The 19,639-nt window shown below is 34.6% G+C and overlaps 1 protein-coding gene and 1 long non-coding RNA gene across 2 annotated transcripts; one reads left to right on the top strand and one right to left on the bottom strand.

Moving 5' to 3' along the window:
• Positions 1-8,279: 8,279 nt before the first annotated feature.
• Positions 8,280-11,555, bottom strand: LOC123723132 (desmoplakin-like). Its single transcript, XM_045685686.1, has 10 exons — positions 11,435-11,555; positions 10,671-10,895; positions 10,314-10,501; positions 9,916-10,011; positions 9,607-9,791; positions 9,311-9,524; positions 9,112-9,171; positions 8,785-8,928; positions 8,451-8,598; positions 8,280-8,344 (listed from the first exon to the last, which is right to left on the bottom strand). Exons 1-10 carry the CDS (start codon positions 11,553-11,555, stop codon positions 8,280-8,282), a joined length of 1,446 nt encoding a protein of 481 aa, XP_045541642.1.
• A 4,484-nt stretch (positions 11,556-16,039) lies between these two features.
• LOC123723269 lies at positions 16,040-18,757 on the top strand. Its single transcript, XR_006756703.1, has 3 exons — positions 16,040-16,356; positions 16,691-16,774; positions 17,736-18,757. It is a non-coding gene; the product is annotated as an uncharacterized LOC123723269 (long non-coding RNA).
• The last annotated feature ends 882 nt before the right edge of the window (positions 18,758-19,639 follow it).

Here is a 19,639-nt window from a genome sequence, read left to right as displayed (position 1 = left end):
AAGTCATACTTTTCATCAATTTATTTGATTGATCGACATAATGACGTAAGTTACGTGATTAAATTGCAATCACATTTTTAACATCATTTTTTGGACTAATCATCCTTTGGTTGTTGAAAATAAATTGAGGATGTTCTATTTAATTTTGTTTTTCACTTATTTTGCGTACAAATATTTTTTTCTATTTTATCACGAATAATTTTTGAGATAAGATTTATTAGCCACTAAACTATAACAATTATATACTATCTATATATATAAAAAAGAAAGTCGTGTTAGTTACACTATTAATAACTCAAGATCGGTAGAACTGATTTAGCTGAAAATTGGTGGGCAGGTAGCTTAGAACCAGGAAACGGACATAGGATAATTTTTACCCCGTTTTCTATTTTCTATTCCGCGCGGACGGAGTCGCGGTTAAAAGCTAGAAGGTAGAGAATGCTTAGAGAGTGATTGAGAGAAAAGAGAAATCGTTTGAGAGTTAATACTTTTTCTGAAAAATATATTTCAATGTCGGAATCGAAAGTTACCAATCGATTTTCCTTTTTTTCCGAAATAATTATGGCAATCATGCACTTAGACGTTTCAAATTTATTGTGTAGGTAGAGAATGATTAGATAGTGATTGAGAGAAAAGAGAAATCGTTTGAGAGTTGATACTTTTCCTGAAATAAATATTTCAATTTCTGAATCGAAAGTAACAAATCGATTTTCCTTTTTTCCGAATTAAATATGGCAATCATGCACTTAGACGATTCAAATTTATGGTGTAGGTAGAGAATGGTAATAGAGTGATTGAGAGAAAACAGAAATCGTTTGAGAGTTAATACTTTTTTTGAAATAAATATTTCAATGTCGGAATCGAAAGTTACAAATCGATTTTCAAAGTTTTTTAATAAAACTGAGCGTATCTGTTTATTTTTACTTGTATTTTAGATATTACGAGTATGTATATATTTCTAACATGTACCCAAGTTTATGGTAATTTGTTTTTAACGACTGATAAAGAGGGTTATGTTTTTCTCACGTAAATGTAAGTTTGTTTTATGTTTGTATGCAACAATTTAACCGATTTGTCAATCGACTCGTCTTCTTTCACGGAGTGTCGTGGGACGTAGGAGTTAAAAGTCTAAATGAAAAACAATTTCGCTAAATCAATTTTTTTTTCGATTATATTCTACAATTACAAAGTGTTTAATGTAAAAATCAAAATGTATCTAGTTTAAATTGAAAATTTTAAAATCTTTGTTTTATAAAACATCCAATAGATGGTGCTATACGTCTTAGGTTTTTTTATCAAGATTTTTTTAGGATAATGTTGGAGGTTACAATATGATAATTGTCAGTAGTGAAAATCCACAATAAAAACCCAAATAAAACTTCTGTACAAATGAAATTGTTTACAAGTAAGTGTTGGACTGTGATAATATTATAAATGCGAATATTTGGATGGATGGATGGATGTTTGTTTGAAGATATGTCCAGAACGACTCAACGGATCTTGATGAAATTTGCCACAGATGTAGAACATAGTATGAAAGAACGTATAGGCTACTTGTTACGTTTCTTTTAATTCCGCACGGACAGAGTCACGGGCATTTATTGCGAATAATTTAAGTTAGAGGCGATACGACGTCCGCTGAAAGCTAATACAAACAACACAACTTTCATATACCGAATAAAACAACCTGAAACAACTTACAAAGTACTTATTTAATAGACTTCTAAAATACATAGTATAGCGTATTAAATTGATGTATAAAACCAATAGTTATATATAAACTTAAAAATTAATTTAATTAATTTCAAAATAATCTTTCGCGAATTTAAAAATAAATTTCGATAGGTATGTGGCTTACTACTACTAAATTTAGTAATTTTGATACTAAAAATTGGTTTGATGTTATAAAATAAACAAGTCAAATCCGAAAATGAACTGTACTTGTAAACTTAAATTATAATCTTAGTAAACAGGAGTTACGGAATTAGGAAACACCAAAATACTTGACACCCAAAGACCTTGTGACTTTGTGAAGTCACAAAGTAATACCTTGCTAGCGCGAGCACGGGCACGGCAACGCGAATTTGAATAATGTAAAGGACCTAAGAGATTCCTCGAATTTTCCTCTCTTGTAAACTCAAAGCTACTCGTACGTTTTCAGACCGTATCATAAGTACAGTCAGGGCGTTTCGCGGTGTCTCAATTACGGAGACAAACTACTGGAAAGAGTTTTCCTGTTTTTGCCTCTTATGTATTTATTTAACCTTTCATTTGTTTTGACTATATCACAATAATGGTAACAAACCAATTTTTCAATCAAATGGAAGGAAAAAAATGCTATTTTTTTATTTTTATTTATGTTTTAACATGTTTTAATAATAATATTTTGTTAAGAAAGGCTAACATCGTTTAGCTTTAGTTAGATTACATTTATATCTGTGTAATTATACATTTTTTTATCTAAAAAAAATCACATAAAAATAATGGCTTTTTCCCCAAGCTAATATTACAAATGGCCAGTATTTTTGTATTTATTTTTTTCGAATGTTTTTGTAAGCCGTCAGTAAACGGCAAATTAATACTCAGTCCACGTACATTGAGCAGTCATTTGTTTCGGTTCGTTAAATAAATTGCGAAGGTAAGAGGATTAGATGTAACATACACAGATTTACATATATTCACGGATGCGTCACAAGATGCATACGGTGCATGCGCTCGGGAATCTCGACGTGACAGTAATAATATGTTTCTATACCAACATGTAGTTAACCAGTTACTACGATGCTACAATTTTTGCACAAAAATTATACAATTCAAGTATTTTACCGTAATGATAATTTAGAAAGTTACAATTGGATACTAGCTACAATATTATTTGTCAATTTTTAACGTAAATTTAAACAATAAAAATCAGTTAACAATTTTGACTGACTGACTATAGTATGTGCATTTCGATTTGCCACATCGGTAACATTGTTACTCTTCTACTCGACGTACCAAAATAGTTATACAAGTACATATCATATATCTTTATATATTAGGTCCTTACATATGAAATTGGCGTTTTGTATGGGAGGAACAAAAAGTCGAATATTTTTTAATATAATATATTTAATTAATCAAAGTATGAACCATTATTTTCTATGCACTTTTGCCATCTCATAGGTACTTCATTGATCCCTTTACTAAAAAAACCAGTCGGACGGGAATCAATAAAATCTTTGAAGGCGATTTGGACTGCCCCATCGGAGTTGAATTTTTTCCCTTGCAAGAAGTTATCCAAATTTCGAAAAAAATGGTAAACTGTTGGAGCAAGGTCCGGGGAGTACGGAGGATGTCTTAGACTTTCCAATTGAAGCTCTTCTAATTTAGTAGCCGTCTGTTGCGCAGTGTGTGGTCTAGCGTTGTCGTGAAGCAGCAGTGGCGTGGAGCGATTGACCAGCCTAGGTTGTTTAGCCGCTAGCTTTTCCATCATGGTTTGCAATTGCTGACAATAGACATCAGCCGTAATAGTCTGGCCAGATTTGAGGAAACTGTAATGAACAATACCGGCACTAGTCCACCAAACGCTTACAAGTAACTTTTTTGGGGTTAATTTTCGCTTGGGGCAGGATTTGGCTGGCTGGCCAGGATCCAACCATTGCGCTGAGCGCTTTAGATTATCGTAAAGAACCCATTTTTCATCACAGGTAATGATTCGGTTTAAAATACCTTCATTATTGTGCCGGTTTAGTAATGTAACGCAACAGTCGACGCGCGTTTGCCGGTTTGCTTCAGTCAATTCGTGAGGTACCCACCTTTCAAGCTTTTTAATCTTCCCAATTTGCTTCAAGTGAATTAAAACAGTTTTATCACTAACATCGCAGCCTGCAGCTAACTCGGACGTGGTTTGCGATGGATCCGCTTCCACAATAGCCTTCAACTCTTCATTATCAACTTGAGTCTCAGGCCGTCCACGGGGCTTGTTCTGCAGATCGAAATTTCCAGAACGAAAACGTTGGAACCAAAAACGAACTGTGTTTTCTTTTGCAACACGACCGCCATACACATCATTCACCCTTCGAGTCGTTTCCGCAGCACTAGTGCCACGGAGGAACTCGTACTCGTAAATAATGCGATATTTTAAGTTTCCCATTTTGTAAAATGAGTGACGCAAACAGAAAAAACAGAAGAAAAAAAAATTGTTTTTTTGTCGACTGTTGCGTTACATTACTAAACCGGCACAATAATGAAGGTATTTTAAACCGAATCATTACCTGTGATGAAAAATGGGTTCTTTACGATAATCGTAAGCGCTCAGCGCAATGGTTGGATCCTGGCCAGCCAGCCAAATCCTGCCCCAAGCGAAAATTAACCCCAAAAAAGTTACTTGTAAGCGTTTGGTGGACTAGTGCCGGTATTGTTCATTACAGTTTTCTCAAATCTGGCCAGACTATTACGGCTGATGTCTATTGTCAGCAATTGCAAACCATGATGGAAAAGCTAGCGGCTAAACAACCTAGGCTGGTCAATCGCTCCACGCCACTGCTGCTTCACGACAACGCTAGACCACACACTGCGCAACAGACGGCTACTAAATTAGAAGAGCTTCAATTGGAAAGTCTAAGACATCCTCCGTACTCCCCGGACCTTGCTCCAACAGATTACCATTTTTTTCGAAATTTGGATAACTTCTTGCCAGGGAAAAAATTCAACTCCGATGGGGCAGTCCAAATCGCCTTCAAAGATTTTATTGATTCCCGTCCGACTGGTTTTTTTAGTAAAGGGATCAATGAACTACCTATGAGATGCCAAAAGTGCATAGAAAATAATGGTTCATACTTTGATTAATTAAATATATTATGTTAAAAAATATTCGACTTTTTGTTCCTCCCATACAAAACGCCAATTTCATATGTAAGGACCTAATATATAAAAGAAAGTCGTGTTAGTTACACCATTTATAACTCAAGAACGGCTGAATCGATTTGACTGAAAATTGGTGGGCAGGTAGCTTAGAACCAGGAAACGGACATAGGATAATTTTTACACCGTTTTCTATTTTTTATTCCGCGCGGACGGAGTCGCGGGTAAAAACTAGTTTATTATATATTATACATTTATATATTCCTTAGCTAGTTTAGAGACGTGGTGTTGCGCGATGGCGGCACGACGCGGTAGCGTGGTGATGTCGTCGCCGGTCGCAGCGCGAACACTGAACGCCTGCAGGCGACACGTGCCCAACATCATGCGACCTACCACTCTGTGCAACGTGCATTCATTTAAGTGTAGGCCACACATGATTCATCTAAATTGTCGATTAAAAGGCTTAATTACTATTGACACGAAGTAAAAACTGCGAAAGTTGTCAAAAGCAATTAAACCTTATACCTATAGAAGGTTAAATTTGATAAATATACAAACTACGAAACATATAAACATAATTCTAAAATCTTTCTAATATTGTAAATACGAAAGTTTAGATGAATGAATGAATGAATGATTGTTTGATGGTATCTCCTGAACAGCTGGACGGATCTTGATGAAATTTGGCACACATGTAGATCATAGTCTGGAAGAACACATAGATTACTTATAAAGTTTTTTTTTTTAATTCCGCTCAGATGGAGTTGCGGTCGACAGCTAGTATTATACTCAAGTATAAAATTATAAAAAAAATTTTGTACTTCTTTTTTTTTTTTGATTTTTTTTTTTTAATTTGATTCAGAAATTGTAAAAAAAACTTGTACATTAAGTAACGTATGCAACAAGTGCCGAAGGTATGTCTAAGTCTTAACAGAGAAAATATCTATAAGAAAAGCTTTTCGTTACATCCAATATTAGCAAACACTTACCTAACAGTACAGGGTAATATCAATTCAGGTAAAAGAAAATCAATCTCGTAGTACACAACTTCCATCGCCGGTCCATTTTCATCTTTTATCATTAAAATCTTCTCACAAGGTTTGCCCTTTCTCACGCTTAAGCATTTCGCTAAAAATATACAGAAATAACACAAAGAATACATTAAATTACACACAACAATTTCCTTGAAGTGCATTGAAAATAAAACTGTGTACAAAATTATAGTCACGAGTGTATAACTCACCAACAATTTCGTAAAGTACCAAAACGCCTATTTCCTTTAGGACCTTGTGCCATTTGAGCAGTTTCTCCACGGGTCCGGAAAATGCTCGCGGTCCGCTTTTATGTAACGCCTGAACAAATTGTTCATTGTAAACAAATCTAACACGCGTATATTATATTTTAGATCAAAGGCTGTACAAATGAAAGAATATGAAAGACTTCCCATTGCTAAATATAACATTTGTTAGTATTATTTTTATAACTTTTCTTATTTGTTAAAAGCGTTATAGAACAAAGGAAAAATGTCAATGTTTGTTTAGTTCTAGATTTTGTATTAACGAATTACAAGACAGGGGTCACACGACGTAAGTCTAGATTATAAGAAGGTGACATCAATGTTTGTCAATTAAAACCACAACTTGCGGGTAATATTAAACCAAAAACCACAAGTATTTTCTAAATCCAACGTTTAAATTAGTAGTTGGTATTAAAAATATACAAATGTTTTATAATTATGCTTCTTGGAAACATCTTAGAATCATTAAAATTTCTAGCTGATTGTGGTTAAAGGAAAAAGATTTTTTTTTAAAGTTCAAGGATAAGGAACATACTTGAAGCTTATCTAAACGCATTTTTCGCAAATTTTGTGCTTCATTCTCCGCTACAATAATCTCCATTGGCTTGCTCCTTACTTCTAAAAATGAAACAATATCTGGCATATGTAATTTGCTATACTAAAGTGATGAAATATTAAACAAACTATAAAAAATATTTATTTTACATTAAGCTCCCAATGAATAGATCCCAAAAAACTAAACTTTGTAAGTATTATCGGTTTATTTTTTATTAAAGTATACGAAGTTTTATGACACTATATTACCTTTTAATGGCATAACTACGTTTTGCAAACTAGATTCTTCGTTTGTCGTAGAAGTTGAGGCATGACCAGAAAAATTTAACTGTTTTGATTGATAAGCTTGCGTTTGAGATTTTCCTGAAATACGTCATTATTACTAGTTCATAGAAATAGAAAGAGTCTGGTTAGAATCAAAAGAAAAAGAAATAGTTACGAAAGGGAATAAAAAAGAAAATAATAATCAAGAAGCTTATAATTTTATTCTTAAGGTGAAATTCTTAGACTATCTATAACGCCAAGACATTTAGGTATGAAGCCGCCAAAGTTGGTAAAAGATCTATTGAAATAAAATACTTAAATACCTTTTGCAGTTGAACGCGGCTCATTGACATACTTCTTCGTAGTTTTGACAGCACCAGTAAAATTTTTATTCAAGTATTTAGTGGAAAATAATGCCTCTGTTGTTTCTTGGACAATATTCTGGAGATTTGGATCAGCTTGATAGCGTTGTTGACCTTGAAAAGCTTGCGGTTGAATATTTTCTTGAGGTTGAATGTACTGTTGCCCATGAATTTGTTGTTGTCCATGCAAGTACTGTTGCCCAGGAATTTGTTGTTGTCCATGCAAGTACTGTTGCCCATGAATTTGTTGTTGTCCATGCAAGTACTGTTGCCCATGAATTTGTTGTTGTCCATGCAAGTACTGTTGCCCAGGAATTTGTTGTTGTCCATGCAAGTACTGTTGCCCAGGAATTTGTTGTTGTCCATGCAAGTACTGTTGCCCAGGAATTTGTTGTTGTCCATGCAAGTACTGTTGCCCAGGAATTTGTTGTTGTCCATGCAAGTACTGTTGCCCAGGAATTTGTTGTTGTCCATGCAAGTACTGTTGCCCAGGAAATAAACTTTTACCATATTATTTTTGTTGTATATTGCCAATGTATAAAATTTGTTTTGTGTACGGATAGATAGTAAGAAAATATTCTATTTTGATCCTAATTTTTTTTTTTATATCATAAGTTGGCAAACGAGCGAGCGGCCACCTGAATTCGCCGAAATAGCGAAGCGACCGCCGCCCATAGACATCCGCAATTGCAGACGCGTTGCCTACCTTACATCAACGGAGGAAGGGGCACACAAAATGAGATAATTTCCCATTCCTATGCATCGTCTACTCTGACAAATCTACTGCTAAAACATTATTTATGTACGCAAGATGGTCACTTTAGCGCTAGTGACAAACCACTGCGGTTTATATAGCGTTAATTAACTGTAATATTTTTTATTGTAAAATTGTATTTTGGTAATAAAATAAAAAAAAAAAAAAAAAAAAAAATACAAAATGAGATAATTTCCCATTCCTATGCATCGTCTACTCTGACAAATCTACTTCTAGAAAGAGGACTAAGATTAGGCAGCATTAGATCTGCAGATATGTTATACGCTTGAGATTTGTTAATTTTAAATAGTATTTTGACTTACGTTTAGTGTATCGGCATCAGAGCTAGAGTCGGAAAAGATTTTAAACCAACTATCGGGACTCCAGGCAGCCATGGGCGCGGTGGGCGCGGTGGGCGCGGTGGGCGCGGTGGGCGCGGTGGGCGCGGTGGGCACAGTGGAGGAGGCGGCGGGTGGCGTCAGCTCCAGCCTTTTTCCAACAGTTTCTTGCCTTGCTACTTTCTAATAAAAAATGGCAACGTTTGCTGTTGGAATACTTGAAATACTAGTGTATGATGTAGAAATACATAAGTGAATGTAAGTCGTTAAGGATCCACATTTGTGTAGATTATAAGTAGTCTTTAATAAGTATCTTTTTAGGGAGCAATTAACGACTATGAGTGCTGCAGTATATGTATTAAAGCCGACCGCGCGAGGGGGGGTCATCATGACGGCGTTATCGTCGAGCTCGAGGACGAAATGTTCCTTAGGGGGCGGCCAGCGCCGGCCGGTCAACTTCTTCTCCACGTTGTCTGTTTTCTGCATGTCTTGGATAGTCTGCTGCAGACGACCCTGAATAGATAGGATTAGAATCGGTAATCTACCTCTCTTTGGTTTTTTAAACGTATATTTGAGACGGCCGACGCCTAAATCTGTCATTAACCAAGTGTGCTTTATTGTTTTTAAAATCTTTCTCGCAATTTATTTGCAAACTTAGTTAAAAATATATACATACTTATAAAATAAATATCTAACCTTTTCGCTCCTTAACTCCAGAATCATAGACATGTTCTGAGTAAGTTCAGCTTCCATGACCTAAAAACGTACATTAAAAGTGTCTTTGATGTTTCAAATCATATTAAAAACACGAAAAAAACTTCCAAACCTTGCAATTGTCTGCTTTATTTATAATTATGTACAATTTTATTGAATTTATGAAAATTAACTGACTCACTCGAACGCTATCTTGAAGCTTTTTAATTTCTTTCTTCGATTTCTCTTCCTTTTCTTTCATAGCGTTTCTTTCTAGCTCCATCTCTTTCTTAACCTTGGCTAGTTTAAATTTTACATCTGTCGCTGTCTTCACCTCAGACATGAGACAATTTATTGCATTAACTTTCGTATCTATTTCATTATCCAAATCCTTTTGTTTACCTTCGGCGATTTCCCTATAACAATTTTTTACATAATATTAACTAATTCGGAAGCTAAATTTATTATTACTTTACGTAAATTAAAATTCATAAATACTGGTAAGCTTTAGCGTTATTTTTAATTTCTTCGATGTGATCCTCGAGCTGTTTCTTTTCAGTCACCAGCTGCTGTATTTGTGCAAATTTTTCATTGGAATCTTTCTTACTTTGTTGCAATTCATCATTGATTTGTGTTTTATCCTTTTCCAATAAATTTATTTGCATTTGTAAATCCTCCATTTCCTGTTTCATATTAGTCAATACCTGTTAAATGCTTAATATTTAGTTCTACCTAAGTTTAAGTTATTTATCTAAGTATATAGTAGGACTTTATTATATTGCCTGTGTTCCATAAAACATATCTTACTTGAACATAATCAAAATTTTCTTTTTTTAAATCGTTATTTTCATTTAATGCCTTATTCAAATTCTCTTCTACACATGCTCTGGCGGAGTTTGTATCCTGTAACAAAATGTTATATATAAAATTCTCTTGACTCAATGTTTGGTTAAGTTTTTTTTTTTTAATTTTATATGTTTATTCAGTAGGTCTGAGAATCGGTTACTATCTATTTTTCATATCTCTATTAAATAGGGTTTAGGGAGGGTTTTGTTCGCGTTGCTGGTTTGGATGTTGTATTCATCTACGTGTCTCTTCATTTCACGTTGAAGATGCGTTATCATATAATCTTTCTATAATCATGTATATATTTTACTACGTAAAGGAAAACAAATTATGAAATTATATGAAATCAACATCCTTACCCTGTCCGTCTCATATTTGTGGCTGTCTATTTCCCTGTTGCTGTCACCGAGGGCGGTGAGCAGGTCGTTGTTGCGGGCGTTAGCGGTCGCGAGCTGCGCGCGCACTTCCGTTAGCTCACCATCCACCTGCTGCTTCGCGCTCGTCAGGTATTCAACCAGCTCGCTGGAGTGGTTGCTCGACAGCGACACTTCACGTATTTTAAAACATTGTTTTTATAGTATATAACCTTTAAATTTTATCATATAAATTTACCGCAATGATTCCGAATTTATTTTTTTGTATCCCCAATCGCGGTCCCTATAGCAGACTCTCTATGCAAGTTGTTAAACTATCAAGATATATTCCAGAAATGAAACCTTTCTCTTGCAGGCCTTCAACTTGATGTTTGACCTTCTCGTCCTGCAGCACCTGCTTATGGCGCATCTCCTGTAGCTGCTCCGCGGACCTGTTGAATGCTGTGTACAGCGTGGCGCCGTCCGCCTTGCAGCGCGACAGCGTCTCCTGCAGCCGCTCGCTCGACTCTTGCAGCACGTCGCAGATCTTACGCGTGAATGACAGTCTGCACGACCGCGATATAAATACTTAGCATACAAAGGAATTAATGCTTCCCATTATGTCAACCTGAAGAACCTGAAGGAAGGTGTAAATAACCAGGAAAGATAGATTATGAAATAAATCGTCTTCGCTTAGTTTTTGTAATTTTTTTAAAAAACTATGAATTAAAAATTACTTGTTGAGTATCTCAGGTCGATGTCTCAGCTTTTCCTGGTACTCAGCGTTGGCGGCCTCATGCTGCATATGCACCTCAGCCATGTTCTGCTGCAGTCTCTCATGGTTGTCTTGCACTTGCTGCGACTTCTCCTTCAATTCCCAGTACGCGGTGTCTTGAGCAACCTTTATAATGGTTGATGACAATGACCATCACTTCATTTGCCGTTTCAAAAGATTTATTTAATCAATAAGAGCTAAGATTAATTTTAAAAGTGTTTATTTTTCGTAAAACAACGAAGAAATAATAAAGTAAATCATGTATATGTTCAACGTACAAAAACATATTGAACCTCAATATGTAACAATGTTTTTTAAAAAAATGTTGCGGTAGTGAAAATTCACAGTTTACGAAACCCTACCTTTAACTTTATATTTTTTTCCTTTTCTTCAGTGACTTTCTCCCGTAACTTGTCTGCATCCGTGGCTATTCTTCTACTATTTGCAAACTTTGTAATATCATCGATATCCATTGTTGTAAATAAAAATGTTTTGGATAAGTTTTAACGATTACTGAATGGGGCAAAATACTTTGAATTTAAAATGGCGGGATACTAGCTTTACGTTTTTTTTTTTTTAATTTAAAATGCTTTTTGACTTAAATAATATGGCCAGATTCGAATTTAAAAATAATAATTGAAATTGGTAAACAAAGAAAATATTTTATGGCATACAATGGCTGTTAATGACAGCCGGTATATGTTTATCGAATAATATAATAATATTAATAATGTGATACAAAAAAATTTTTAACTTAAATGTTTTTTTTTAATTTAATCGTTTCAAAATTAATTTTAAGTAAACAAATCAATCTATGGAAACTTTTATTGTTTGTCTGTGCATTTCTGGATGGTTTAGTCTGTGACACAGACTTCCGTGAGAATGTCATTTTTTTTGCTCGCGGGCATGGGGATGAAACTGCCGTAGAAATGCTGAACAGAAAATTTCTATATAAACTAATGCCCTCTAGTGTCGGTGGCCCTGTAATTTTAAAATGATTTTGGATAAAACTAGCACTAGATGGCAGGCTCATTGCTTCATGTGTGTTTTGATGTTTTCAAAAGTTCAATTTATAAAACGATTTTTAGCCGACTTCAAAAAGAAGGAGGTTATCAATTCGACTGTATTTTTTTTTTTTTTTTTTTTTTATGTGTGTTACCGCGAAACTCGGCCCCTGGTGGTCCGATTTTGATAAAAATTATTTTAATCGAAAGGAAGTGCTTGCAGGTGGGTCCCATTTTTTTGTTTTTTTTTTTAAATAACTAGAAGACTAGTAGATTTTGAATATAGCTTCAAAATTTGTTTCGGAAATTAGGGACATTTTTGCTTTCAGCGCTTACGTAGGCTAAACTATAGGACCTACATAAAAATGATGTATGGCGAATTGTAGCTCTTTAAATGTGCTAAATAAAAGTTCGCGATAGCATATATCTATCTTTTATAGTTTTCTCACAATAACCATTTTTTTCTTTAGAAACATTAATTAAATTCATGCCCTATTTCCGACGCTATTATTCAAGTTCAGTATTAACCCTTATGTAAATAAATATGTTCATTATCAAGAGAATTAAATGTAGATTATATTTGCAATTGAAACTATATCATTCTGTCTAATAGTTTAGGAGATATCGTAAGAATAAAATTACGCGGAAACGAAAAATGCTACATCGCGTTACAATGAATAGCACAAATTTGCTTTCTGGGCTTACGTAGGTCAAACTATATGACCTACATTAAAATGATGTATCGAGTAATTATAGATCCTTAAATTTGCTAAATAAAAGTCTCAGGTGGCATATATCTATCATCTATGGATGTCTCACAAAAACCATGTTATTATGAACAAACTTCGATTAAATTGCACACGAAAAACAGCGTCGTAAGCTTACGGCGCTATTATATTATATTCGATATGAATCCTTATCCAAATAAATATGTTTGATGGCTAGAGTATTAAATGCAGATTACATTAGCCTTTAAACTATGTAATTCTGATCAATAGTTTGGAAGATATTAAATTATTAAAAACTACGCGCATTCGAAAAATGCTACTGCGGCGCGCGGCTGGACAAAATTAAAGGCACGCTACGATGTATTAGTTCGTTAATTTTCAATTTGTATACCGATTTTGATAATTATTTCATTGTTTAAAGGATAAGTGGTTATCTGGTGTATTCTAAATTAGTTTTTGAATTGAAGTACACACATATTAAATAGGAAAGTCCTTTTCTTTATTTGTCTTATTTATGTCCTTATACGTATTAAGGAAATTTGTAATTAAATTTCAAATTCACTAAAAATTGAGAAATAAAACAAACATTTTAAGAAAAAAAAATAGCCGACTTCAAAACAAAAAAACTATCTCAAACAAAATGCGCTCAAAAGTAACTTAAAAAAAACAATTTCAAACAAAATGCACTCAAAAGTAACGTAAAAAAACAATTTCAAACAAAATTCAATCAAAAGTAACATAAAAAAACAATTTCAAACAAAATGCATTCAAAAGTACCATAAAAAACAATCTCAAACAAAATACACTAAAAAGAAACAAAATAATGTCATGAAAACTTCTTTCTTTCTTTCTTCTCTCTTTCAAAAACCCTCTAAACTCTAAAGAAAGTTCTCTTCTTTCTTGTAACATGTCTATATTGTATAATTATTGTTATTTTGGAGTCGGTTTCGGCCTAAGTAGGGACATAAACGTAAGTATGTCTAATACATCTCAAATATAAAATGTCACCTATTTACTTCGGCCGAGAGTCCGTATATTGTACGACCCGATAATGCACGGCCCAATAATTCATGTACAAACAAAGGTTTGTTTGTACATGAATTATTGGGCCGTGCATTATCAGGTCGTGCATTATCGTGGCTGTGCATTATCCAGACCGTACCGATATTGTACAGCCACGATAATGTACGACCTGATAATTGGCGACCACTGGTCACGGAATATTAGGCCGTGCTTTACTTATACACGAATTATTTGGCTGTACATTAACGGTACGGGGGTGATATTGCACGGCCCGATAATTCATGACCACTTCCCTGATTGGTCAGCTCACCTGGTCTCTTATTGGTCAACAGATTATTCTGTCATTTATGGTTTGTGCCTCGTTTAGATTGGGATGAAGAAAAGAAATTTTGTTGCCACTATAACAAAAAATGTAACACAAATTATATCAAATACTTGAAAAATAATAAATTTGATTTAACGCAGTTTGATAGAATTTGGTTAGGAATTACACACTGTAAATTACTTAAATAATGTTTATTATTAAACTAATAAATTGATTGAACAACAACGTAAAATAATAAAATTAAAATTCTATCTCGTGCACATATTTTCTCTACTGTTTTAAATATATCTTCCTTATAGAATCAACCTAATAGTGCAACAACCTCTTTCGATCCTCAAGAAGATCCCATTCACAACACTCCACCTCAATTTAAGACTGCACTAAATTTCTGAAGCAAGAATACCAATCTTTTAACAGACATATCGATGTAATAAATAAACGGCACACCAAATATATTGATTTTATTTCATTAAAAATTACAGTGACAATGTCAACGTAACAATTTCTATATATAAAAATTATGAAAAATGCAAAGGTTGAAATAACACCACATCACCACCTTTAGGATCGCCGAAGAGAAGTAGCTTCATCGTTTCACACAACTTCATTACCTCCTGCAGGTTCTGAATTTTCCCGAGAAGAGTGCTCCGTCTACTGTTCTACGAGGATGTTTAAAGAATCTTTCATGCGGAAGCATTAATGATGGTGCGTAATAATGATCTGATGGAACTGCTGGTAAAACATCCTCCCAATGACCTACGTCACGATTCCATAGACGAACCAAACACACAAGGATTCGACACTTCTTTAGACGACAGTTTCTAATATATGGTGAGGTTAATGTAGAGAAGTAACCACTGAACTCCAGTTGAAAGACATCTGAGAGTTTGAGAAAATTGTACGACCTTATCGGTCTTCACGTCGAGGGAGGACGTTGATGTTACTGGCGAGAGACGTGAGACAATGAATGACAATGACAAAAGAAAGGAAGAAAATCATATTGAAATAATTAAATAAAATTACTATGACGACTTGGTTGTTTATTTTGATTATTGTTAAAAGGAACATGTTGTAAAAGTTTAAAATAAAGTTTTCGTTTGCATTATCGAAGATTATAGTGTGCCCAAGCAGTCCGTCTTTGAGTGAAGACGATGCTTTATCGCGGCAACAGCAACTCGAATTTTTCGCCGTATTTAGCATTAGAATTTTAGTATACATCTTATGTGAATACCGTCAGGGGAAATGCAGCAAAGGAATTAATCGACGAGTAAACTAAACAATCAGCAGTGTATATGCGCCAATTGCAGCTATGCACATGAAGAAGTCTCGATAGTTTAATGTTTATATGGTTTAAAATTAAAAGTTAAGCACAATTCAATTTTTTGGTCGACCGATAGTCAGTCGCTGTAGTGTGCTTACTTCAATATTTAATTTAATTTGTAATCTTAACTTTACTAACATAGTTATAAGTATTATTTTACTAACAATGTATGGACTTATTATGGTCTGAATTAAATGATTTTTATTTATTTATTTTATTTAATACATGCTTATTCACATTATGTGCCGATTAGACTATTGTGCGAATAAGTCTCTTGTCTGCGGAGGCTTTTAGATTCACTTAATACGATAATCAAATATTTCTTTTTTGTTCTGATGGAATTTTTAAAAACTTTATACTGTTTGTGTGGCAACACTATTTTCAAACCCAACCGAACCGCCAATCTAACCGCGGTCTGTCATTTCGTTTCTAAAGTGCTTGGCTGGATTATCCACACTCGTGCTTTTTATTCAAATTTAAAATTCAAGAACTGCGATTTCGACACAACGTTTTTTATATTCACCTAAATACTATAAATTTTGGATTTTTTTTAGTAATGGCTAAGCAGCAAGCTGTCCCCGATCCCCGTCACCCTGAGGCTCCCAGGCCACCTGGAGCTCCTCTTGTAGTTTCCCTACAAAGGGAACTCGAGGTGGTTTTCTCGGGATGATAACTTTTATGTGGTCAGTCGCTCGAGGGGGGCCTCGACAATCATGAGGTGCGCCAGCGACCGGTGTCCAGCGCACTGGATACTGCGGGATGGGATTTATTACTCTAAGTAATTCAAAAACTGCGATTTCGACACTCAACGTTTAAAGCTGGACCGACGATTGGGCAGCACAATCATTCCCCTACTCCCTGGGTGCTTAATTGGTGAGATAACAAAAATACCTTCTTTGTTTTTATTAGTGTATGACCTTTAGGCTGAGTTGCAGGCTTGTTTTATTGTTCATAAAGAATACTGTAAGTAATATTGTAAAAAGCCAACTACAACTAAAAGTCACTTGTTTTGTTGTAAATTTCATGCTTATGTGCAAAGTTTGTATATGCACTTTTGCTTGACAGTATATGTAATAAAATATTTTGGATATTTTGTTCTGAGACAGCCCTGCCCATGTTATATTTTTTGGTCCTTTTCTGTGGGAATGGATTTTCCCGGCTTAAAAGTAATTACTCAAGGTTATTAAATAACCCTCTCTTTTTTCAGCAATACAATGTTCCAGGAACTAAAGAGGAGGGCTTCAGAGGAGAGTATTCCTCTGAATGCCATATATGAGGAAGAAGCTGCCAGGTAAGTGATAACTATTTCTTAAGAATTGTGTTGTTTATACCACCTTATTTATGGACCCTTTATTTGGACATTCAATTAGTTCAGAATACCAAAGTGATGTGTGTATATTTTTTCTTTTGATTGATGATTTACTATGAAAAACTATGATAGCATTAGTAACTAGTAGGTAAGGTGATGCAAATATTAAATATAAATCTTCAGTGCAATCTATATACACTGGTGGTTGTGTAAATAGAAACACTACCAATGGTTGTTGAGATTATGTAAGTTACTTCAGTGCAATCATTTGTGTTTTGAAATAATACAGTAAATATTATGTAAAAAGTGTCCTTTGTTATTTAGGAGTAACATAGGATAATAGAAGTCAATCAAGTCTGCTCAGGAATGTAACTATGAGCAAACACACTTTTAAAGAGAAGATCAAAGATCAAATCTTGTGTCTAGCCAAAAACTAGGAATACTTGGTGGTATAACACCTGATAACAGTTTGAGCGATTTGATATTTTTCTTGACACATTATGTTTTTCTATTATTCACATTATTATATATTATTTACATAGTTAACAGTTTATTATATTAATTATATAATTTTAATTTGAAACATCCCTATAGGAATATTCGTTGATTAATCAATTTACCAACAGTTAAAAACTTCATTTTTCCTTTTTGGTTTATTCTCCATAAGGCGAGGGCTGAAAATCGGTGTTGTCGTTTCGGGCAAGCTATTCGCCGAGCCCAGGCCTTTTAGTGTTACCACCTTCCAACTAATTTGTACCTTGTTTATTTTATGTATGTCTTGTACATTTGTGTGTAACCTAAATAAACATTTTTTATTATTATTATTAAGTCAAAGAATATTCAAACAGTGCAGTAGTTTATTCAATGCAAAAAAAAAAAATTAGCAAGATGATATGTTTTGTAATATAGTTTGAAATAAATATTTTGGAATGTTTTTTTACAGATATCCGGATGCTGCATCTCACCTGCTCTACGAGAGTGTGCTGCCATCGATGCGGAAGTGGAGGAGAAACTCACAGCCGGCTCAGCCACTCACCTTGGAGGAATATGCGGTGGCCTAATAAGGCTTGTTAAGTCCTGTTCTTTTCGCCACTGTGTCGGTGGCGGAAGGAAAAGCTGTCATATTAGTTATGCGCGGTTTCGAACGTTGCATCGCTGACAGTGAAGTGCTAGTCATCGATGGAACATTCCTGACTGTCCCAGCTGGATTGTCAATTTGCCAAATTTTAACGGTACACAGTATAATTGCTGGACACAATTTTCATCCTGCTGTAGTCCTGATGCAGAACCGTCCTCTGTATGAGGCAGTTTTCCTTAGAATTTGGCAAGCAGCTGGCAATCCAAGACCACAACAAATTATAACAGATTAGAGAGTGCAAACGAACAGATTGTTGGACGTAGGCGTTGAGGCTGTTGTAGATGACGTCCCAGAATTCGCTCAAGAAGTTGTCATTGCAGACAACATTGAGCAGGTAGCACCGGAGGTGGTCCAGGCTCCTATTCTGGAACCCGCCGATGTCCTGCCCGCGTCTCCCCCCCGCCACGATTTTGATCGCGAACCTCAACCCCTTCGTTGCAACATCTGTGCGACTAACCCACTCGAAGTGGTGTTGATCTCATGCGGTCACACGCAATGCCAAACTTGTCTGGACCGTTTGTTTGAATTAAATTATGTAATTTGCCCAGTCTGTCGCTCTAATGTTCAATTTTCGAATCGAATTTTTTTTAAGAAATGAGGGGAGCGACTAGATACTTGTAATGGGTATTGTAAATATAGCTTGTAAACCTTTTACAAGTATGTTAGAGATAAATTTTATTTTCATTTAATTTAAATTAATTATTAAGAGATACTAAACTCGGATTGGAGAATGAAAGTGAATAGTCATTACTCCTAATATAACCTAAAAGAATCAGTTACTATAAAAACACAATGTAGAACAAAGTCCTAAATTAGACGATCACATATATAAAATATCTTTTGCACAAATAACAAATTCTACCTTTGGAAAGATATACAAATTTTGATGTCCTAGTCTACTTCAAAATTTTGTATAAACCGAGAGTTTGTATATATTTTAAAAAGGATAGTTACAATAGCCTTGAGCTGGCGGGTATGGGGGGACCCGCCAGCTCCCACTAAGGGCCGGGATGAAGGTGCACTATAGTTCCGGTGTGCCTTTCCTAAGGTAGTTGATCCAGCTTCATAGTGGTGATACATCAGGGTATCTCCACTACCATGCGTAGGAGGAACTAGAGGTGGTTTAGTGGGTATGCTTCCCTTCCGGGAGAGACTCCCACATAACTGTTTCCCGCGAGGCACATAGTATGTTTAAAATATTCTCATAAAAAAAAAAAAAAAATTGGAAAACATGTAATTAGTTTTTGACGTCAAAGTTAGTACAAGTACCGATAACTAACAACTTTCCCAATAAAAAAATATTCAAAAAAAATAAAATCATATTCTATAACTGCATATGAATAAACTGTTAATGTAGTAAGGAGATAATTGTTTTCATTATCACTATGTAAATGTTTCTTTGATATAGTTTTTTGTTATCATACATATGTTTTATATATTAACCTTTGATTTGTAAAGTTTTCTCTATTAGGTTGTATTGTATAAATCACAATACTTTATTAAAAAATTTAAAGTATGGGTTAATTTTTTACTTTGTTTCCCAGGATCTACATATGGAATCCCGTTCTGTAAAATGTTATTTATTGAATAAAGCAATAAAAGATTGAAAATAACCTCGCTTTTTATTACTCATTACAAGTCTTACAACGTTCCGGTGCGTTTCTTGGAGATCCCGGAACCTTCTTGTTTTGCACTCGAGTCTGGCCACC

Source organism: Papilio machaon, chromosome W, assembly GCF_912999745.1.
Source record: "Papilio machaon chromosome W, ilPapMach1.1, whole genome shotgun sequence".
In the NCBI taxonomy this organism is placed as follows: Eukaryota; Metazoa; Arthropoda; class Insecta; order Lepidoptera; family Papilionidae; genus Papilio; species Papilio machaon.
This window is presented reverse-complemented; position numbering and strand designations above follow the sequence as displayed.